The 24133-nt window shown below is 40.5% G+C and overlaps 1 protein-coding gene across 1 annotated transcript; it reads left to right on the top strand.

The window, feature by feature from the left end:
* The first annotated feature begins 1535 nt into the window (after positions 1 to 1535).
* Positions 1536 to 23219, top strand: LOC128739727 (retrovirus-related Pol polyprotein from transposon 412). The gene is made up of 2 exons (XM_053835225.1): positions 1536 to 5748; positions 22909 to 23219. Exons 1-2 carry the CDS (start codon positions 1536 to 1538, stop codon positions 23217 to 23219), a joined length of 4524 nt encoding a protein of 1507 aa, XP_053691200.1.
* The last annotated feature ends 914 nt before the right edge of the window (positions 23220 to 24133 follow it).

The raw sequence follows: 24133 nt of genomic DNA, 5'->3' as shown, positions 1-24133 counted from the left end.
GGGAGGCAAAAGTTGCTTTCTCTAGAGCCTCTTCCTACCATATATTTGGTTTTCGACGTATTGATTTGCAACCCTATCCTCATAGGCTCCATTTTTAATATGGCGCAGATTGCCTCCGCCGTCCCAAGGTTCCTAGTTATGATGTTGAGGTTGTCTGCGAAGCTTATGAGTTGGCTACTCTTGTTGAAGATTGTTCCTCTAGTTTCGATGCCCGCTCACCGGATCACACCTTCAATGGCGAATATTGAAGAACATACGTGACAGTCCATCCTCTTGCCGCAACCCTCTGCGCGATTCGAGAGAATTCGAGAGTGTCCCCGAAATGCGCATGTAGCAAAACCGTACTCGTACATTATCTGCTATAGCTGTTCGCGTTCAACTGTATCAAATGCTGCTGAAATCCACGAAAATATTATGCGTGCAATGTACTCCCGACATTTCTGGAGGATTTGACAGAGGGTAAAAATTTGATCCGTAGTAGCACGGCCTCCATATAGCCCGCCTGATACTGCCCTGCGAATTCTCTGGCAATTGGGGAACGACGACGCAACAAAATCTGGGAGAGCATCTTGCCGTCAGCGTTGGTCAGCGTAATACCGCGATAGTTACAGCAATCTTGCCAGTCACCCCTTTCGTAGACGGGACAGACTACACCTTCCATTTACTCCTCCGATAGTTTTTCCTCCTCCAAAATCCTTGAAATTATCCAGAGAAGTGCCGTTGCCAGCGGTTCTTGGTTATTTTTGTAGAGTCCTGCCGGGGGTCAGTCCTTTCCGACGGCTCTACTATTCTTCAGCTGATCGATTTCTCGCCGGATTTCTTCAAGATCCCGATCGGCACGCTGTTCTCGTTTATAGGGACTCCGAGGTTAACTTCCATTGCGTCTCCTGCTGCTATATCGCCGTTGAGGTGCTCATCGAAATACTGCTTCCACTTGTCGACCACCTCGCGCTTGTTTGTGATTAGATCCCCTCCCTCGTCCCTACACATGTCAGGTTTAGGTGTGTAGCCGTTACGAGTTTCCAGAGGTGGGCACATTTCCGCTAATCCGCTAACAGCTAATTAGCTCAGCTAACATTTTGATTAGCGGTTAGTGGTTTCGCTAATTTTTAAAACCATTAGCGTTTTTGTTAGCTTCCGCTAAATTTATGCACCGCTAAAAAAACCGCTAACTTTTTTTAGCAGGAGGAAAATTGTTGAGGAATATGAAAATTTTGTTTTAATTCTGTTATATTAGTTTTAGTCATCTATTCATTTTGCAACACCCTTTTATTCACACTTCATATAATATTTGTATTCACCATATTCACCATATAACTAGACTGAAGTTCAGTTAAATAAAGCTCTTTGTATCGAACAGAAGCATCCCTCTCTTTGCTCTGAACCATATACAAAACATGGTGTCAGAAGTGTTCGCGGTATAGAGTTCGAATATAAAAAAAAACGTTTGAAAGTGTCGGGTATTATACAACCGAAATTACGTTAAATCTAATTTAAAGAAAGCGATTTAAACTTTCTTCGCGTAATAGCTCACAATGGAAGAGCTGGCCAAGCTATTGGAACACCAAACTAAAATCTTCGAGAAACTACTTCGTCAGCAGCGCGAGCCTCAAGCGGTAGCACTAGCTCCTCAAAATGTACCGCTTCCTCCGCCATTTTGTCTCGAAGGTGACATGGACGAGAATTTCTCGTTTTTCAAGGACAACTGGGAAAATTATGCCAGTGCGATTGGCATGGACAACTGGCCAGCAGAGGAAAATGCCAAAAAAGTGAGCTTCCTGCTATCAATTGTTGGCACGGAAGCACTAAAGAAATTCTGCAATTTTGATCTAACAGCAGAAGATAGAGTATCGCCGGCTACCGTGCTGGCAGCTATAAAGCGCAAAGTAACTCGCACCAGAAACATCATCGTGGATAGATTGAATTTTTTCACGGCCGGTCAGACCGCAGAGGAGAGTATCGACGACTACGTGGCTCGTTTGAAGTCCCTGGCAAAGCCTGCCCGGCTTGGACTTCTGGAAAACGATATGATTACATACAAGTTAGCTACCTCCAATAAGTGGCCACATCTACGATCGAAAATGCTTACGAAGAACAATCTTACAGAAGCAAAGGCGATTGATTTATGTCGGGTGGAAGAGATTACGACAAAGCACGTACAAACACTTTCAGTAGATACACTGTCGGAAGTAAACAAAATCAAAGCATCATCATCGAAGGCCCGCTTGTGTAAATTCTGTGGTGACTGGCATGCATTTACGAAAGGTTCATGCCCAGCCTACGGTAAAAAATGCAAACTATGCTCTGGAAAGAATCACTTCGAGAAAGTTTGTCGAAAAAACCCGTCCCGTTCGTCGAATCGCAGACGTGTACGCAGAGTAAAGAAAATAAACGAGGACACCTCGGATGACAGCGACTCAGAAAACGAATACAGCGAACAGTCTGTAGAATCAGAAATAGAAGGGGAAATCGGCAAGATCTTCGACAACTCGAAGAAAGGCGGCAACGTACTGGCAGAAGTGTCCCTGAAAATTAAAGACAATTGGACCGTTGTTAAATGTGAGCTAGATACAGGCGCCAATACCAGCTTGATTGGACACGATTGGTTACGCAAGCTGATGGGTGAATCGGATCCGGAACTGCTCCCATCACCATACAAGCTCCAAGCCTTTGGTGGTGGCACTATCAATGTCCTTGGTCAAGTCAGGTTACCTTGCAAGTGTCAATCAAAGAAGTATTTACTTGTATTGCAAGTCGTCGACGTTAGCCATAGGCCATTACTGTCCTTGAAGGTGTGCACAACGTTCGGTTTGATCAAGTTTTGTAAATCCGTCAGCATGGTACCTGCTCAACCAACGAGTGAAGGCGATCAAAAGGTGATGAACATATATCGAATCGGAGCTGAGAAGATTATCGAAAAGTTCGACGACGTCTTCAAAGGATATGGAAAAATGAGCGGAGAAATCACCTTGGAGATTGATAACAGCGTCACGCCGGTAATCCAGCAACCCCGCCGGATTCCGATCGCTCTTCGACCGATGCTAAAGGCAGAACTGGATCAGCTGCAGAGAGACGGAATCATCATGAGGGAGTATCACCATACAGAATGGGTTAGTAACATACTGCTTGTTAAGCGTGGCACTAAAGGATCCGAATCAATCCGCATCTGCTTAGATCCTGTTCCATTGAACAAGCCGTTGAGAAGACCCAATCTCCAATTCGTTACGCTGGAGGAAATCCTGCCAGAACTTGGTCAAGCTAAAGTATTTTCTACAGTCGACGCACGTAAGGGTTTCTGGCACGTTGTGCTGGACGAGGCAAGCAGCAAATTGACATCGTTCTGGACCCCATTTGGACGCTATCGTTGGCTAAGGCTTCCTTTTGGCATCTCATCCGCGCCCGAAATTTTCCAATCCAAGCTGCAAGAGATAATTCAAGGCTTGAATGGTGTGGAGTGTCTAGCAGACGACCTTTTGATCTATGGTCGGGGTTCGACCGTTGAAGAAGCACTGCGCGATCACAACGTTAATCTGGAAATACTGCTCGCTCGTCTAAAGCAAAACCACGTGAAGCTCAACAAATCAAAGCTCAAACTCTGTGAGACTTCTGTAAAATTTTTCGGACACGTACTCTCTACCGATGGTTTGCAACCGGATCACTCCAAAATTACATCGATCAAGCATTACCCGGTTCCAGCAACTAGGACGGAATTACATCGATTTATCGGGATGGTTACATATCTCAGTCGTTTCATCCCTAACTTAAGCGCGAATTTCACGAAGTTGCGACGTTTGATCTCGGAAAAGCAGCCGTGGCAATGGACGCAGGTAGAAGATGAGGAATTTGCAAAAGTGAAATCTCTCGTCTCCGATATCAGAACCCTCCGATATTACAATGTACATGAGCCTCTAACAGTCGAATGTGACGCGAGCTGCTTTGGCCTCGGAGTGGCCATATTCCAGAAAGACGGAGTGGTAGGGTATGCTTCAAGAACGTTAACGAACACGGAGAGAAACTACGCACAAATAGAAAAAGAGCTGCTCGCAATTTTATTTGCTTGCGTCCGTTTTGACCAATTAATCGTTGGGAATCCCTGCGTAACCGTTAAGACCGATCACAAGCCACTTATCAATATATTTAATAAGCCACTACTAACCGCACCGAAAAGATTGCAACACATGCTTCTAAACCTGCAGCGCTACCAATTGAAACTGCAGTTTGTTACCGGCAAAGAGAATGTTGTAGCGGATGCAATCTCTCGGGCTCCATACGACGAGTCAACAGAACACAACGAATATCAGAAGCTAAATATCTACAAAATTTTCCAGCAGCTGGAAGACTGCAGCGTGATGAACTACTTGAGCATTTCCGACAGCTGTTTGGACGGAATCATGAAAGCCACAGAGCAGGATACATCTTTGCAAGCCGTAATTGATTACATTCGAAACGGCTGGCCAAACACTATCGACAGAGTACCTGCAGGAGTCAAAATCTACTATAAATACAGAAGTGAACTATCTACTCAAGATGGGTTGGTTTTCAGGAACGACCGGATTCTCATCCCTAATGCACTGCAGCGGTCCATGATTGACAAAGTGCATGTGAGTCACAATGGCATCGAATCGACGTTAAAGCTAGCACGAGAAAATATTTTCTGGCCGGGTATGAGCGCGCAAATTACAGATGTGGTAAAAGAATGTCCGGTATGCGCAAAATTTGCTCCATGCCAGCAGAAACCTCCTATGCAGAGCCATGCTATTCCAGTCTATCCTTGGCAGATAGTCTCAATGGATGTATTTTTTGCGTCTTATAAAGGCAAGAAACACCAGTTTCTCATCACAGTAGATCATTACTCAGATTATATTGAACTGGATATTCTCAAGGACATGTCAGCAAAAATCCTAGTCGAAACCTGCAAACGTAATTTCTCTCGTCACGGAATTCCACAGATTGTCAACACCGACAACGGAACAAATTTTGTGAATGAGGAGATGAAGAATATGGCTATCAGATGGAACTTCAAACATTCTACATCGTCTCCTCATCATCAACAAAGTAATGGTAAAGCAGAGGCAGCTGTTAAGATAGCGAAACGATTGATTCAGAAGGCAAATGAAACCGACCAGGATATTTGGTATGTATTGCTCCACTGGCGAAATATTCCGAACAAGATCGGAAGTAGTCCAGTAAGTAGATTGTTCTCACGCAACACTAGATGCGGGGTACCTGCTTCTTTCGAGAAATACGCACCTCGAATCGTACCGAACGTTCCCGAATCGATCCTAGAAAGCAAGAAAAAAGTGAAGTATTACTATGATCGCAAAACACGAAACTTACCGGAACTGGAAACAGGCTCGCCAGTTTACGTCCAGGCTCACCCCGAAAGCAACAAGTTTTGGATTCCAGCCACTGTACACGAGAAAATGAATAATCGCTCTTACGTGGTGAGCACAAATGGTTCCTGCTATCGTAGAGATTTGGTGAACATCAAACCGCGTAATGAACCAGCAACAAGCTCTCTCGTCTCGATTCCCGAAAGTTCACAACAAGACAATGTAAACACTGATTCAGTCGTTACTCCGAAAATGAGGACACAAATGGAACCGCAAGCAACCGCCGGGATGGATGTCATCGATGTCATCGAAGGAACAACACCAGCAACACCAATAACATCAAAGACTGCTATGCGAGCTGATGCACTTTCTGATGCACCGATGCGTAGATGTGGAAGTCACATTGACGATAGGGGCAAGTCAATTAGGCCAACTACAATTAACACACCCAAGAAGACCACAGATGCAACTAACAGACCAAAACGTGAAAAAAAGCTTCCGAGCAAATATGATGATTTCATAATGAAAGGTTAATTTTTTTATTTTATAAGAAAGGGAAGATGTTATATTAGTTTTAGTCATCTATTCATTTTGCAACACCCTTTTATTCACACTTCATATAATATTTGTATTCACCATATTCACCATATAACTAGACTGAAGTTCAGTTAAATAAAGCTCTTTGTATCGAACAGAAGCATCCCTCTCTTTGCTCTGAACCATATACAAAACAAATTCTGCTATTGAACTATTATCTATCTATATTATCGCACAGATTTGAGTCGAATCTCAAAACTTCGTAAAGTTTTGTACGCCTGGAAAACAGGTTTTCACAAAATTTTCTATGGCTGCGGAACTCCAAAGCAAACTTTGAAAAACTCTATCTTAAGGAAAATTTCCAAAATGTTTTTTATTGTTTCTTGTTCTTGTACTTGTGTCATTCATTTACAAATGTGGCCATTGACTCATTGGCAAATTTCATCATTGACAATCCGAATAAAATATTATTTAGAAAAATATTTTACAAAATGTTCCACAGTGATAGAAAACTGCAAAGAATGATCGAAAAAACCATAGCCTGTCTCTTGGAAATATTTTCTATCTCTTCTATTTTCAATGTGAAAATGTTCTTCAAAACATTTTTTATGGACGCCTGTGATTTTTTTTCATGATTTTTCCAGATATATACTTTATCTTAGACTTTTACAACGAACATTTTCGATTTTGCCAAAATTGGCGCTTAGCAAAGTATCACTAACTTTGCGCTACTAACCAATTTAGCGGTTAGCGGTTAGCTTTAGCTTCCGCTAAATTTTTGGTTACTTTAGCGGTTAGCGGTCATCGAAGCTAACGTTTTGAATTAGCGGACTAGCTGTTAGCGAAGCTAAAATTTCGGTTAGCGGTGCCCACCTCTGCGAGTTTCGTTCACCCTCTCGTAAAACTTGCGCGTGTCATTAACCCGGAATAGTTCTTCCAGCTCCTCGCGATCTCTGTCCTCCTTCTGGCGGTTTTTCCTCCTCAGGATCGTGCTCAACTCATTCCGCGCTCGTCGAGACATGGTCAAATTCTCTCACGTGGATATGCTTAGATAGTTTTTCCAAGCTCTTTTTTCCTCTCTATCGCTTATTGACATTCCTCGTCAAACCAATCATTTCGTGCACTCGAGGTTTTCACTCCTAGCACCACGATTGCGGCCTCGTTGACGGCCGAGCGTATCATACTCCATCCATTTTCGAGGGTCGAAGCATCTAGCTCCACAGTGGAAGGCAGAGCTTCAACCAGTGCGCGCGCGTAATTTTCGGCAACTGGCGGGTTGTTTAGCTGCCGAATGTTTAACCGAGAAGAGCGGCTTTGTCGCGAGGTATAAACCGTCGATAGTTTTGAGCGCACGTCCCAACAAACATTTTTTTATTAATAGCTTATTCAACCGTTGTATAGCTAATTACCGGGTAACAAGCGCTTGATAAGCCGTTATTCAACAAAAATGTTTGTTGGAGTGTACTGCTACTCCTAGTCGATATCCGCGTACGTTGGTGATGTCGATTTGTTTCGAAGTTCGTTGGTCAGGTGATCTCTAGGTGGCTTTATAGATATCTTTGTGGGGAAGAAAGCGCTTTTGATCACATCGAGAAGCTCCAAAGCTGATGCATCGCTGGCCGTTATCGTTCGTGTCGGTGTATAGGCTATATGGGTCACCGGTTTATACATTGCTTCTCTGTCAACCTGGGCGTTCATATCCACGATGACGATCTTGATATCCCGTCGTTAGCGGATCCTCCACACCTTCTCGCCTTTGCGACAGATCTCCTGCAGTGCCACGATGCCGAGCTTTCGAGGTTCTAACTGAACGAGCAGCACCCTATTCCCACCAACGAAATTTAGCGATCTGCAGTTCCAGGTACCAAGTTTCCATTCCATGTCCTTATTTCGTCGCCTTTGTCCTTGCCGAATGTTCCGAGAAGAATTCTCCTGACTCTTTTTAGTTTTAGTTTAATGAGTTTAGATAGGTAGCCGTGCTAGGGCTTATGCTACCAAGTCTCGTGATGGGGCTGCCATCTTACAGTTTCGAGACAACATTGTGCCTTCTTCCCTGTTGGTATATACGACCTTAGTTTCCACCAGGGTTGGTTACCCGATCTCCGCTAAGGTTGCTCGTATGCCGGCTGGTACCACGTGGAGTTATAGGGATAGGAGTTGCTAGATAAGAGTCCTACCGACGTAGCCTACCGACATTCGCCAAATGTACGAAAGGAATCTCTCCTAGCAGTGCCTGTAGGCTGTAGAACGTGATTCACTTCGCTTCGCATTCGCCTCTGCCACTTTTCGGTTTTAGTTTGTACTCCGCCAAATATCGCTCACAACACTTTCCGCGCGTATGTCCTCCGTGAGCAGCGCAGCGCCACGGCTTCAAGTCCATAAAGGACTACCGATCTAATAAGGGTCTTGTACATTATCAGCTCCGTACGGCGGCATATGCTTCTTGGTCGCAGCGGTTTGTGTTATGTGTCGCAAAGTTCCTGGCTAGGAATTGGCTACTCTTGGTAAAAATCGTGCCTCTCGTTTCGATACCCGCTTGTTGGATCACCCCGCCAAGAGCGATGTTGAACAGGATACAGGATAAAGCGTCATCTTGTCTCAACCTTTGCCGCGTCTCGAAGGCACTCGAGAGTGTCTCCGAGATGTAGCTCTGATCAGTCGCATCAGTTTATCCGGAAAACCGGATACGTTTTCTTCTAGTAGAAAACGTAACAAACCTAATGTTACAGTTTCTTTAGGTAATCAACATGTAGCAAAGTGTGATAGAGTTAAGGCCCGCGCAGAATTAGTACTTTATGGTAGCGTTTGCGTAGATCTGACAGATAATCTGTCAAATTGTATGGGAGAACTGTCAGATTAACGCAAACGCAACCGCAAAGTACCAATTCTGCGCGCTCCTTTAGAGATTTAGGGGTTATCCTTGACACAAAGCTAACGTTCATTGATCATTGTAACACAATCGTTAATAGAGCTAATATCGTTTTTGCTATAGCTTTCAGGACCCATACACGATTAAAACATTATACGTTGCATATGTTAGATCAATATTAGAATATTGCAGTATAATATGGTCTTCTTTTACAATCACACATGAAGAAAGAATATAGTCAGTAAAAAACAGTTTTTATTGTATGCACTGCGTAGGGTAGGTTGGACTCAATTTCCCGTTATCATCTTATAAAGATCGATGTATGCTTTTTAATATTCAAACATTTAAGACATGGCGAAATTTGCAATGACAGCTTTTATAAAGAATATCATTTCGCGTCAAATCGATTACATTAATTTTAATTTGGAGGACGGGCAAGTCCATATATCTGGACAAATAAATAAATAAATAAATGGAAATCTTATCAAAATTAAATTTTTATGTACCAATGCGGCATTCAAGACATCGACAAATATTTGTGTTTTATAATTATAGAACAAACTATGCAAAATTTGTACTCATTAATCAAATGATGGCAGTTTACAATAAACATTGCAACACTATAGACTTCACAATGTCTTAGATAATATTTATTACGGTTCATGTAATAGGCTATAAATACATATGATAAGAATGTAATTTCAAACACTTATTATTAAAAATATTAAAAATGTTAAAAAATACAAAACGAATAAAACATACCCATCCGAATTCAACCCTGATGAAACTCACTTGTGCCTCTCGCCAGAGATTTCATTCGCTACGTGTTGCTCTGGCTCTCCGTCTTATCATAACACCACGCTTTTCCACCCACTATAACTGAACTACACTAGTAGCTTCCACGGCAACCAGATCAGAAAATTGTCACCCACCGGGAGCTGTTTATCGCTCCGAGAGGGCTGTATTTACATGGAGAAAGAAAGCTCTTTCTCGGACGATCCTAGCAATTACCAGTGTGGAAAATGAGATAAAACATCGGAAATTTTCACAACATCCTTCATTCTGTGTGTCGAAATTAATGAAAGCGGATGTCCAGTGATCAAAGTAGTGTTTCGCGAAAAGATTTTTATAGAAGAAATTAAAGGATATAGCTTGTGTGGCCCCATCCCTTAACCTTATCATAAGTGTTAGTAGAAATGCATTGTAACGAAAAGGAGTAAAGGCTAATCTGGGATTGATTCTTCCAAGTGCTGTAAAGAACGAAAATAACTAATCACTGACAGGGATTCACTTTATCTTAAAGATGAATGCATAGAGTTGTGACAACAAATACTCTATTGTGCAAATTGAACAGTGAATGAAGCATCCAACCACTGTCGAAAAAGAAAAAGAACAAAACTTTTAGGTGATACGCTTCACTGGAAGAGAAATGGATAGCGAATAGGCTTAACAAAGCCCAACCTGCAATGATTGTGCCTTACGGAGAATGGAAACTGACAGCTTATTGCTCTTACTTCCGGTTTCCAAACACTCGACGGCACAGCTGGTTCGGAAAAAAATGTTTGTTAAGCTCCTTGAGCTGTCCGTTCCATGATTTTGGGACTTTTTTTGCTTTCGCTGTTTGCAATTTGTGAATGACATTAATACTACCGTATTAGCTTCCCACGCCAGAAAAAAATATGCTGATAAATTTAAATATTTTTGTGCTGTGCGAAAAATACGATAGCGATAGGATACAGTATAGAGTAAGCGGATGCAGCAAAACGATGGAAAACCAAAGAAGAAAAAATAGAAACAAAACGAATTCGATTCATATTACTGTTCATCATTATTAAAACTCTAGATATATCGCTCACTCAAAAAGAAGACGGTCTTATTTTAATGCTAAAATAATAACCTCTCAAAATTTCACCATTATATGAACCGCATAATACTAACCTCTACGTGTAATTGTTTTTTGTCATACATACAATCTTTCAAGTTTACTATGCAGAAAAACTTTCAGATTTACTGTACAGTTATTGGAATTCAGCAGACATTTTTGATTTACAACAAATTTGAAGTCGCTGGGTTCATTTAAAATTTATAAAGGCTTTAATGCGACAATAGCCATTAACTTCAATTTAATTATGGTCATACGTAAAACTAAACGAACGATTCACATAAAATATTTATAGCAGGTTGTAGACCCCTAATAAAACTGTTCATAAAGCCGAATTATGTAAATGCCTCTTCATTATAAAAATGCTTTTATGATTTCTGTGAGGAATCTAATAAAGTCATTTTGTATCACAGCAGTAAAATGTGGTAAAATCATATACAAGTTTTATTGTAGTTGCTTGTATTACCACAATATAAAATTGATAGCAATATAAAATTGATTTTATTATAATTGCTTGTTCAACTACAATAAATTTCTTTTTACAATCCGCTTGAAATGGCAAAGCAAATTTATTGCTGCTATTATCATGAGTAACTAGCTTGAGTCAATCACAATAAATCGACGTCGGCGTAAATAAATGTTAATTTAAATGTCAGGTAGTCCGGACAAGCTATTCCGGATTTTCGTTCACCTTCTGCGGAAACTAAAGCATTATGTGGAACAACATGTTACACGCACTATAACTGTAACATGTAAATTTAAACTTATAAATTTTGCATTTCTACATGTGACACTACCTATATCTCTTTCTCTCTACCAATATATTCTTGATGCGGTGTTGTTCTGGATTTCACGAGAGGAAAAAGGAAGGAAAGTATTTTTGCTTTTTTTCATCACGCACACATTGACAATTTGGAACGAAATTTTCTAAAAAACTAACAAAAACTGTGTCGTGTTTCGTGAATATCTAGTGATAAACCTATAATAAGTAGCAACTGTTGTTGTCAACAGTCCGGATGTCGCCGGCTAACCTGTGTCTCCAAAAGAAGCACTACGTTTCGCAGACGTACAGCAATACGGATTTAACGTTTGAATTTAAAATTCCGGTTTCCGCAGATCGAGTGATCTGCTTTGAGTGCCAAATCTTTTGCAGACTTGCAAATGCACCCCTGGTCTTTCTGATCCTGAGCTAAGGCTTCCATTTGCTAAACCTGTTGTCCTACTACTGCGAAGGTGGTGAAATCGTCCGCGTAAACTACCGTAGACTTAGTCTTAGCTACACCTGGGAGCTTTCTGAGAGATCATATAACTTATCCAGCATAACATTTTGGCGTTATGTTATGCGAGTAAGACAATCTCGTCGGTTAGTTCAAGGTCATTTAGCTGCCCCATCGTTAGAGGTTTCCAAGGCAATTCTCGATTTGGTCTACTGTCAGTAGCTCCGAGCTCATCCATGACAACGAGAAACAGCAGCGGTGATAATATGCAGCCTCGTCTCACATCAGCACTCAGTAATCCTTATAGGGTCGTACTAAACGTCGTTGTACGGCACTTTGCACAAAAAGGCCTCGTACTCAACATCGACGAGTTGTACTAGCTTATCTGGGACTCCTCTACGCCTAAGTGCCCCCAGATAGTTTTGTGGTTGAATCGGTAAAATGATTTTTTAAAGTCTGCGAAGAAGCAGAAGAGAACCCTGAAATTCATTGATCTGCTCCAACGCAGAGCGTTGCGATCTACACACGATCGGCCAGCACGGAATCCAGCTTGCTGTCAGCAGAGAGTAACGTCGACCTTTTCCTGGATCCGGTTAAGGATTTTCTTGCAGAGTACTTTAAGAGTAATACAGAACCACGCTTATTACCGCGTTTAGTAAGGTTGCCTTTTTCAGGGACCTTGACCGATATTACCTGCATTCAGTGTACCGAAAAACTTGCAGTTTCTCATAATATACTATATTGCTGAACAGCTGATGCATCATCTGAGTTGTCTATCCCTGGTGCTCTATTAGATTTCATACTTCTGATTGCTATTTGATTGTGAAACAGCTCTCTCGAGTCCGGTATATTGTTGACGGGCAGCTGCCTTAAGGCCCAATTTGACACACATGGAAAATCTGTTAGAATAACGCGTTGACGCACCATTCTGTTTGGCCTGGCTGTTGGCACTCTCTCAATGCTGGTTTTCACCTCTCTTCGCTCGACGATCTTCCTTCAAGTTTCATCCGAGGCATATTTCACCAACAGGCAGCTCCAACGCTCGGTAATTAAGTTGTTCGACTCACCTTAGTCTTAGTCCCCGTCATTCTACACCAGCGACGTGCAAGCGTATCTCAGTGGCAACAAGGTGATGGTCGGTTGGATCGGCAACGGAATATCGACACTGTGCTTTTTGCGTACATCGAAAAGGCTGCTTCTCCATTTTCGGCTGATAGTTATGAATAAGATCAATTTGGTTTTCTGTTCAGTCGTCGCGGGAAACCCATGTGACCTTATGTACTGGTCTATGGGGAAAGAGAGATCAACCAATGCCCATGTGGTTATTACCACGGAACTCTGTAAAAAGCTCCCCGTTTTTGCTCATCTCTTCTAGGCCGTGGCGTACCATGACGTGCTCTGCGTTATTTAAGCACTTTTTCGCGCTGAAGTCGCCCAAGTGGATTTAAATGTTTCCCTTCGGAGTTTACTCAACTATACTGGCTATAGAAACTCTTTTTCTCCTGCAAGCCCAGAATAACGAGATGAAAATGCTACTCTCTCTCTCTCTCTCTCTCTCTCTCTCTCTCTCTCTCTCTCTCTCTCTCTCTCTCTCTCTCTCTCTCTCTCTCTCTCTCTCTCTCTCTCTCTCGAGTAGCATTTTCATCTCGTATGACTTCCTCGTAGAGCAAGACTTGCTCTGACGATGTCAGTATGCGGGTAATGGACCTTGCTTAGCTACATACTTACTTAATTGGCCTAACGTCTTATGACAAGGTCTGCGCAGTATAATTTATGCATCTATTTCGGTCATGCCAGCCAGGTCTCTAGTTCTACGGGCACACAGTGCTCCCCAGATATCGCTTCACCTGGTCTTGCCACTTCGCTCGCTGTGCCAATCTTCGACTTGTTCCTACCGGATTCGATGCGAAAACCATTTTTGCAGGATAGTTGTCTGCTATTCTAGCAACATGTCCTGCCTAACATATCCGTCCAGCTTTAACCACTTTCTGAATTCTGGGTTCGCGTAAAGACGCGCGAACTCATGGTTCATTCTTCGCCTCCATACACCGTTCTCTTGCACACCGCCAAAGATAGTTCTTAGTACCCGTCGTTCGAAAACTCTGAGTGCTAGTAGGTCCTCTTCTAGCAGTATCTCCGTTTCATGCCCGTAGAGGATAACCAGTCTAATTAGCGTTTTGTACAGTGTGCACGGACGCTCAGATTGTTCGACCGCAAGTTCTTGCGGAGATCATAGTAGGCCCTAGCCCCTAGGTTCGGGTTCTAGCTTCCCTTGTAAGTTGAGTCGACTGTGCTTTCATGCTAAACCCAAGTAACCAAGAGTTCGAATAATGGTGTCTAACGAGGGTTAAACAGCTTTATGTATATTAATCTATAACTTGCTAAGCTGTTTTGTGTTCGCTGCATAGAACGCTAAGCAACTTTGAAATGAACTGTCAAAAATCAATAAAAAACTAAAATTTAGCAGCATTTCTATGTTCTATTTTTATACGTCTACCTAGCTTCTATATTCGTTGCATTTGCCTGATATTGTGTTTGAACCCGGGTGTTCCGCGTTGTAAACCTATCCCGATCCCATGCGTCACTTTTGTCGTATACAAGCGATGTGAAATTTACCAATGAGTTGTTCTTAAGTAGAAATTCGTTTTAGAACTTGCAGCAGCTTTATGCAGCGCGAGTTAATTATAGAACAAAAAGTTTGGAGCCTAGTAGTGAGATACCGACAGCATAAGCGTGTAGGGCGCTATATCTCTGCATATTAGCGTTGGTAAGAGGAAATGCTTATCAACTTAGGGACTATATTGACTCATTTCATTATCCCTGATTTCCCTGATCGCGGATAAGATCAAGTTGTTTCGTGGTTTTTGAGCCGTAAATCTCGCATGTGCATAGTATTTTTCGATATAAATTAAATTATGGTTGTATATGAGCACCATTGGCATTATATTAAATTTGTTAAAAAGGTATTTTTTATATCTTAATTTTCGTAGTTACTGGCTTTACAAGAAAATTTTCGTATATCCAGGTTAGTCTCATATGACTGATGCTTACATACTTACATTATCCATCTAGCTCCGCCCATCTACTAACAACAATTCCTTTCCCGAAATACTTATGAAGATGCAGAGGATTCCCTGGTCTTTAGTAGCAACAAGTATTGGACTAACATTCCTTTCCATCCCACCAGGACCCGCATTCGGACGTGGCCGGCGTCGGTATTGATCAGCATGCAGGGACCTGATAATGTTGCACAATGAAAAATAGCCTGCTGTCCCAAGTATGCTTTTCCAACCATCATTTTGCAATTTTCATCGGTCCTGGTCAATAACGGAGTAGCAGCACACGGGCGGTATCCTATGCTTATGCTAGTAGTGAGATACCGACAGCATATGCTACACAACACAACACAATAATGAAGAACATTGCATTCTAATTTATATTTGTAATTAGAAATATGCGAGGATTAAATTTATTCGAGTGAAATAAAAATAATTAATCTCAAATAGTTTTAGGTTCTGCGGGTTTGATCAACAGAAATTTAAACAAAAAAGCAGCACACAGAACTTGTTAGCAACTAAAGTTACTTCAGAACTTCATGTAGCATCCTAATAGCTTTGAAGTATCTATGAAGTACTCACAGCACGTCTTAGATCATTTAGTTCCACGCATACTTGATATACACTACTAATCAGCAAGAAAGTTCCACGGAACTGAATTTGAACTAATTGTGAACTTTCGAGTTCGCGTGTCAAGTAATATTCGAACTTTTGGTTGCTTGGGAAGGTCGTTGAAACTTGGTAATTATTCGGATACAGCAGGTTGTTAGCCTAAGGTGCCTATCCCGCTGATGGGACTATCATCTTAGATGTTGTGGGCGGTAACCGCTGTTCCCCCTTCCCTATCTGCGTACGATAATCAAGGTTGCATACCGAATGTCGGCATCACGGGAAGACATGAATAGGAGTTAGTGGACAGAAGTGGTAGTTTTGCACACGCTCACTCTTTGCCAGCCTTATAAGGGTACACCGTGCATAAAATAGTTGGCTGTTTATTGCTCAGCATCTTTTGCAACGGGTGTTTTCCTACTTATTTGCTATCAAAATTCCGTTTTCGCTTAAGCTCCTTCTTTCGACTGCGGTTACATCCTTCCTTTTCAGTTTGCCCGGCGATAGTTAATGGTATTACTCAATTGGCCTTAACTCCTGGAATTGGCCGGATTCCACCTTTTGAGAACTACAGCAGCACATTGTCGTTGTACCACATTGTCACTTGTACGCTTGTACCTTTTGTACCACATTGCCGTTGTCGGACCAGAAAAGGCCAACAGCCACATTCTCGAGTACTTCAATCTCCTTTCTTATTCTGCAGTCTTCCGCGATACTCTACCAATCGAAAAAAATATGAAATTCTAGGGCAGGATTTTGTTCAAAGGCTGTCTTCCAAAACGACGCAATCCTATTTCATCAGCAAATGTTCGTAGAGCACCTTTGAGTGTTTAATTTGACGCCAGATTTTGCCTCACGTTACAGCCTAGTGAAACTTGTGCCTTGAACCTTGTCACACCAGTTCTCGTCTTTGATTTTTGGACATCTGGCTGTGAAACTGACTGGAGAGTTTCGCTGCTTTTCTTCATGACATCTTTTGTCGCAGGACAACGTATACCGTGAATTTGAGAAAATTCAACAGTTCAGCCAATTCACTAGTGGATAATTCAGGATTTTCATTGCAAACGTGCAGAATCGATCCGTCATGCGTTTGCTACGGTAAAGTTATGATGTAAACTTGTAAACAAACGTCTACCGTACAGAGTCCGGCATTCGAAATGTAACTAACTTCAGACCGTTGGTTGCTGCACACTGAGAAAACTTCTCATATAGTTTCTATGTTTTCCACACATACAGTTTTGCAATGTACCCAATAAATGATATTGAGATGAGAGACAAACATCTTTATATGCAGAACAATATAGTAACAGAAACATCGTATATAATAGCGAGAAAAATTCATGTGTGAGTTTACAGGTGATCGTATTGAAATTCTGTGCGCATGAGATCTCAATGAGTTTTTTGACGTTTTCAAAGCAGCAATAAGTTAGTTACAGCCTCTCTGCGAAGGAGTTGCTTTGTTTGGCCGAAAGCGTTCAATTCCCGTACATCGTCTTTTTTGACAAGAAAGATTTCATAAGTCAGCAATTCGTAAACTCTTCAAATGATAGAGTTTATACGACTGAACTATTCAAAAAGTATTCTGGAGGTTGCTTTGCAACCGTGGGCAGACAAACATTTCATTCTCAGATCATGGACGTTTTAAGAAGTTTCAACACCGTCTCTTCTTCTTCTTCTTACTTCTGGTGTATGACAGCCCTTTGGCCATTCACATATGACGTATGGTACGTCAAAAAATGGCAAACACCAATAACGGCTGAAAAACAACGTTTCGAACTTAATTCCGACCACACATAAAAAAACAAAGCCATCGGTACAAACGTCCTTCAGAACTTGACCCTTCTTTATTGACAGACTTCGCAGCTGGTTATTAAGAGTACAGGCCATGGTCAATGTAAAAAATGGTTATATCGAGCCCAAGTAAATTTATTTGAAAAATTACTTTGAATTATTTATTTTTTGTATTATTCTAGTACTTCTGTTGTCTTATTTTTTACTACCGTCATCCGGGGATACTTGCAACACTTTTGCGCATCGCGCTTTTGACAGCTCTAACGCATTTGTTTGTTAACATAGCCATTTGCAGTCAATGGGGTTTTAAAGAAGGGACGTTTACCTATTGTTTAGTTAAGTTTGATCCATTATATCATTGATTTGCTTGTTTTTATACGATTGGAAAGTAATTTCATTTTCAGAGTAGGAAAACTGAATGCGCAAAGTTGTATCAGTGCATTGACATGAAATTATTTTTATCGTTTGGTTCCTGTACACAATTAGTACATCATATAAGCTAACAAATGACAACTTTGAGATTTATTTATATTTTGAACTTGGGGAAGACGATGAATTCGTGTTGTTACTTCCAATATGGCGCGGCTTGCAGCACTTGTAAAATAGATAATTAGAGTAATAGACAGTATGTAAACAGTATGTTTGCATCTGTACGATGTTATTTTGTCTACTGCCATCTCCTGAAAAATTAAAATTGTGAAAAATTCCACGTGCCTTGAAACGGCAAATTGAAGTTTGCCGACATGTTGAATTTTCACCGAATATCTTTAAAAAAGCGATAGACAAAATTGGGAAACAAAACATTCCTCCAGTATCACTGGTTTTACTAGAAATATACGCAAAATATCTTAAAATGCTAATTCGCGGTTTGAAATCAAATTTCAAATCATAAGAAACGCAAAATCATAAAAGTGTTGCAAGTAACCCCATTTCCTGGGTAACTTGCAACACCCCTATTTTCGGTTCATTCTACAGGCTCATTTAGCTGATAATTTTTCTCATAATGACCACTATACAAGTTTTGGCTACTTACACTTGGATTGAACGGTACACTTCGAAAGTTATACCAAGTCAAAGTTTAAAAGTGTTGCAAGTATCCCCGGATGACGGTATTTCAGATGTGGAATGATGCATTTTTTTTAATACTGTTTTTGTTCTTGTTATGTAGTTCTCACTAATTTCCGACCCCATATAGCCCTAGCTGTGCTGGCGGCCGGCCAAATGGAATTAAATAAAAAAAACTTATTTCCGACAACATTTAAGGATATTTAATTTAGGAAGGGAATGTTTGTGACATTGACCAGCTACATGCAGGGACGATTGAATGAAGTTTTTCGTATCGAAATAGGTATTTTTACGTGTGTTTTGTTCGAATTTCTCTACTAGGTATATGTCATATACCATTACCATTACCTTCGAGTTTGCACTCCTGAGACATGGATTGGCAATGACATGCATGCATTATATTACGGATTTTTGCATTCAATCGCATTCTAACATGTATTCTAAATGCCGGTCGACAACGACTGTGTACGTTGACTAGGTCGGCGCTTCGTGAACATTCAGAATTGAACTTAAAAGAAATCCATCCCAAAGGGAAGCTTTCCTATGAATCACGTTTATATTCGGAGTGGTCGTGCAATTGTATCTCCGAACTCATGAGTTTCAATATATGCTTGTATATTGAAACATGATGAGTTTCAACCGAAAAAAAACTGCTTTTTAATCCGTCTCACGTTATTCTCACTAGTAGAGATGTCAAATTTCGCGACATATCTTACAGGAAAACTTTTTGAAAAGGACGGGAGCTATTAACTAATCGACCGAATTTACCGTTTCGGAAATAAAGAGTTTCCAGCGCCGCTTCGGTGCTATAATAATCTAAATCGAAATCTCATCAAACAATCTGGAAGATAAAATCCGAGAAGAAATAATAGCAGAGGCAAGTTTAACCACTAGATATGCAACGTACGACTCTCGGTGGTTCAACTTTTGCACCGAAACGAACGAAACTAGCGCTAACAATACTGAAATGATCCGGCCTCATGGCAAATATTTCCGCGGGTAAATACACTCTCCGTTTCACATTAGGAATCACTTCCTACGCGACAATGGAAGCGCAATTTTGATGCATTGCCATCCCGTCGTCACATTTATCTATGTACAGTTCTCTGGCAGTACTGGAGCACGTCGGTTAGGTCAGAGCCTGATATGTTCAAAACACCGTCACTGCTGCTAGGCTAGGATATGTTTGATTGGAAAGAAAGTCGATTGACGGTTTTTCCATCGCGTCTCGTGACGACATGATTCCTATGTACTGCCCGTATTGACGGAATGCAAAAGGTGATTGAAGCCAATGATAAACTTTCATAGGCATTTCAATTGAAAACTGCTCTTTCACTCTGCTTCTCTGCTTTTGTGGTACTACAGAAAATTAATATTATCTGCCTACACAGCAATTCGATGAAAAAAGAGGACTACCGACGTTTGAAAGTGCTCCGATTTTGTTCAAATTATGGATACTTGAAACGGATGTTTGTACTTCTTTTTTTGCCAAAAATATCCGTTCCATTGTAGGTCAAATCAAAGCACCATACCTCTCAATTGAAGTTCTGCAACCTTATTTGTTTCAAAAATTGGAACTAAATGGAACGAATGCCAATCACTTTCGTTCGAAAAGCCAATCCGTTCGAAATACAGAATATGGATGCAAGTATTTTACAGAAAGAAAATTATTGTCAATCGGCTTTCCTGTCACAGGAAACAACTAAATAATTTTGCTAGGTATTGAGATTGAATAACTGCAAAATTTCAATGGTGGTTGATTTTTTCCATCTATCATATCAATATTCACCATAAAATTTAATGCGCATATGTTGCAAACGAACTAAGATTACTCAAAATTAATAATTATTCTATGGGATATTTTATTGGTTGCTATAAACTAAACCGAACTTTAACTTTTCTGCTCACGGATGTTTTTTCAAGTTGACAAAGCTGGCGAACTGATTTAGATTTAGCAGAGCGAAAAGCGAAAAGTTTTATTAAATTATGGCGGCGGCTGTCAAGCAGCGAAAGCTTGACCGGTTTTATTGCTGCTTCCAGCAGAGCGTAATATGTTTCTTATAGAGGTTATGAAAACATTCTGAGGAGTGGGCCACTTTGTTAGAAGGCAGCTTTATTGCGGTCATCAGAAAGCTCTAGTGGCGCTCATAGTTTCATTAGAGGTTTTATAAAATTAGTCATGAAAACCACTATAGGAACGTAATAAAACATAGAATTGTTACTTGGGATTGGTACTGAAAGGTCAAAAATTATCAGTCAGATAACCAGTCCGGTTGCAATAAGATATGAAATACTTGCCGGAGTATGCAGGTTGGGAGAATTTCTCCCGACATTCGACCTTTGCACCAGGATGACTTAGATGGCAGGAATCAATGAAAAGCTGCTGATGTTAGGCACTGGCGTGTAGCTCAACTGAGCCGGAGCCTGAGTTTGAGAGTTTCCTGTACTGTAGGTGACAATTTTTGTCGATGAGAATCGCTGGCTAAACCTTGTTCTCGTCGAAACTGCACTTTTAATTCAAACGAGGTATTTTTGAGAGCCCCGATTGGTAATTCCTACCTCGATAGTCAATAAATTCACGTAAGTACACTCCATTAGGCCACGAAGTTTTACCCCTAGTAGTATTCTGTTATCTGTCAGCCCGTGGACATGACTCCTGAGCTGGCGACAGTGTTCGTCTTTCTCAGTTTTCTACCTTTCAAAATAATTCATTCATGAATTGCAGTGCTGAATGATTGCTCGACTAACCTGTGAGTCAATTTTCTTGCTGTTGACTGATATTTTAGATCTCAAAGTTTAATTTCTTAAACTGTTTGCATTTTAAAATCAACCAAAACCTGACTTAAGGAAATTAATTAAAACTTCGGAACAATGTTTTATTTAATTGTAATTTTGTTTACAGTAATCCACAGTTCAAAATGAATGAATGATTCACACTGGATTTCATTCACTATACTTGAGAATCAATGAATGTAGAGAACAACACGAACATGAACGCCAGTGATTCGCTCGAATCATTAGTTTCAGGTCGCCAATGAGTTCATTTCATCTGTACTAGAAACAGCAAAAATGAGCAGTATATTGTATCAATTTAGGCGTATTGCATAAATTGAATATAAGATTTCTAAGAACTGTTCCAGATGAATAACTTTGTCGCAAAACTTCTTTCACTTGATAAATTTCAAGATTTTCACCGGCTCAGAGCACTGCACTCTGATGGACTCCACTCTTACCTTAGCGTTTATCTCCAGCAAGAAGGCAGTACGTATTACAGTTCGCTCTATAGTACCACCTCGGTAATCCGACAAATGCATGACCTGATTATCGAATCTTAAAAAACTCCGGAAAAGTTTGAAAAAATTTGTCGTAAATACGTAGTAAATTTGTTTTATACTCAGCAATACTCAATTTAATCAAATAAATGCTTTATGTGCTTAGTTAGTTTTGAAATAAGCGCAAGCACATCAGTCTATTTAGAAGAGCGATGAAAAAATTGAGGGCCAGGCAAAGAAAGAAGTATCATCGTGACTCTAATGGAGACTTCCTATGTAGGAAGTGTTGCATTGAAAGAAGCTAAATACTATGCTTTATGGTTCGAAATTTTCCCGATTAGTCAGATCCGGATTATTGAGCGGTCGGATTACTGGGTGTCAATTAGGCGAGGGGATACTGTATTTTCACCACGATCAATCAACAACAGACGCAATACTAAGTATTGTCAATAGCTTTGTGATGAAATGCAGCTAAATTTAGCGAAGTACAACTGCGCTTGAATACGGTGAAATATCAATTGCACTTCAACTTATCGCACTCAATACTGCTATGAAACTACCAACGGTATGTATTATGTATGTATGTATATTTTTGGGACAAACCTAACTCAACAAACAAACTGACAAACCTAAAAAATTTGGATTTAAAATTTTGCGAAAAGAATTAAGTACACAAAATTTAAACAACATTGAAACACTTTTAAATTTTAGCAGTACCATTTTTCATGGAAACGCTGAGGAAGGAAAAATTAATTCAAACAAGTGTTGAATTTAATATTCCACTATTAATTACTTTATCCATACTTAAAATGATTACTATTTTATTGGCCGGTAATTTATTGACAAAGTTCAGGTCAATAAGCCGAAAATAATCGTAAAAAAGATTAATTTTCTATCATAAAACTCGCTGCTGAAAAATTGTTAAAAACACATAAATCGAGTTTAATCATTCAAGTATCCCGCATACATTGTTTCATTCAATTGTTTCTTTTTACATTTTCATGCGTTCAAAGGATTAAATCAACGCCAGACCGCAAACCACCCATTAGCGAACAAAACAGCCAACCAACTAGCCGAACCACCCCGCAGTCAACTCATTGTTCTACCAAAATTTATTGTTTCATCCTTACACATATGCAGCCGACTTTCCGAATAATGCTTACTTTATTATTTACGTTTTGTCCTTTCTCATTCCATTATCTACCATCACTTGACCGATGAAAACACATGTTCATCACACGAACCCCACTGCCACTGCCACAAACCCCACCAACCAGATGACATCCAGCACTACACGGCAGACGACTGCCAGGTAACGCCCGTTATCCACGTGCTCCAGTATCCGGGATGCGTCCCGAAGCCGATCCCATCGTTTGCGTGTGTTGGCCGCTGTGCCAGCTACATTCAGGTGTCGGGCAGCAAGATCTGGCAGATGGAACGGTCCTGCATGTGCTGCCAGGAGTCGGGCGAACGGGAGGCCTCCGTTTCCCTGTTCTGTCCGAAGGCGAAAGTCGGCGAGAAAAAGTTCAAAAAAGTACATCCATATGTGCACTCACTATCAGAAACGGTCGTCCTATCTGTATGCTAAGATGTAAAAGCAAGCAACGCAATATAGAAGTGCCACTGTACTATTTTGCTCCCGGCGATATTCTATGTTGTGCTGATCAAGCTTTCTCTGCTTCTGTGTTCTTGTCCTTCTACTATGTGTGTTGGTCCATTTTTAGTACCATAAATTAATGAATGGCTGCATGTGCATAACTGTGAGGATAGCTATTACTAGCAATAGCAATACCCCCACCAGGAATCAGTAGGGGAACAGCTGAACAGTGAGAGTACGTGAATCGCCTTAATATCTTATTATAAAATTTTAATATCTAGATCTGGATTGAAACACGTACTTAAAAATATACTGAAGAGTACTCCAGACGTTAATTAAGAAATTGATTGCATGAATATTTCCACCGTCAAACGCTACCAATCTAGCGGGACGTTTTCTCACTGTGAATTTCTACATGTAACCTACTTATCAGGACATCACGGAGGCATCTCGTGACAATGGCAATGATAGCATAATGGCGTAATGCATTGCTAAGTACTTTGCCAAGTACTTTAGTGTTGCACTCTGTGCGCAGTAAAATCAACCGGAAAAAGAAATTCCGCAGTTTGCTGTCTATTTTAAATTTTTAATTTTTATTTGCATTATATGTTTACAACCGAACTGTTCTATAGAAGGAATATATGGTTAATTTATAGCAATGCACGCAAAACTAACTAATATGTAAATAATTATGCACCAACATTGCTGGCTGGAGTAATATCTTACCAAAAATATTTCAAGAATTTTTAAACATAATACCTACTTATTCCGTTTATTAACAGATGGCGTACTCGTTTAATTTGAAGGAAGTATCATTCATAATACCGTGGGTTTACGGTAGGTGGTACGCTGCACTGTTCGTTCCAAAGTTTCCAAGAAGTTTCGTATCTAAGCTGATCTAAACC

Source organism: Sabethes cyaneus, chromosome 3 (assembly GCF_943734655.1).
Source record: "Sabethes cyaneus chromosome 3, idSabCyanKW18_F2, whole genome shotgun sequence".
In the NCBI taxonomy this organism is placed as follows: Eukaryota; Metazoa; Arthropoda; class Insecta; order Diptera; family Culicidae; genus Sabethes; species Sabethes cyaneus.
The sequence above is the reverse complement of the archived record's forward strand: the minus strand, read 5'-3'. Positions and strand labels throughout refer to the sequence as shown.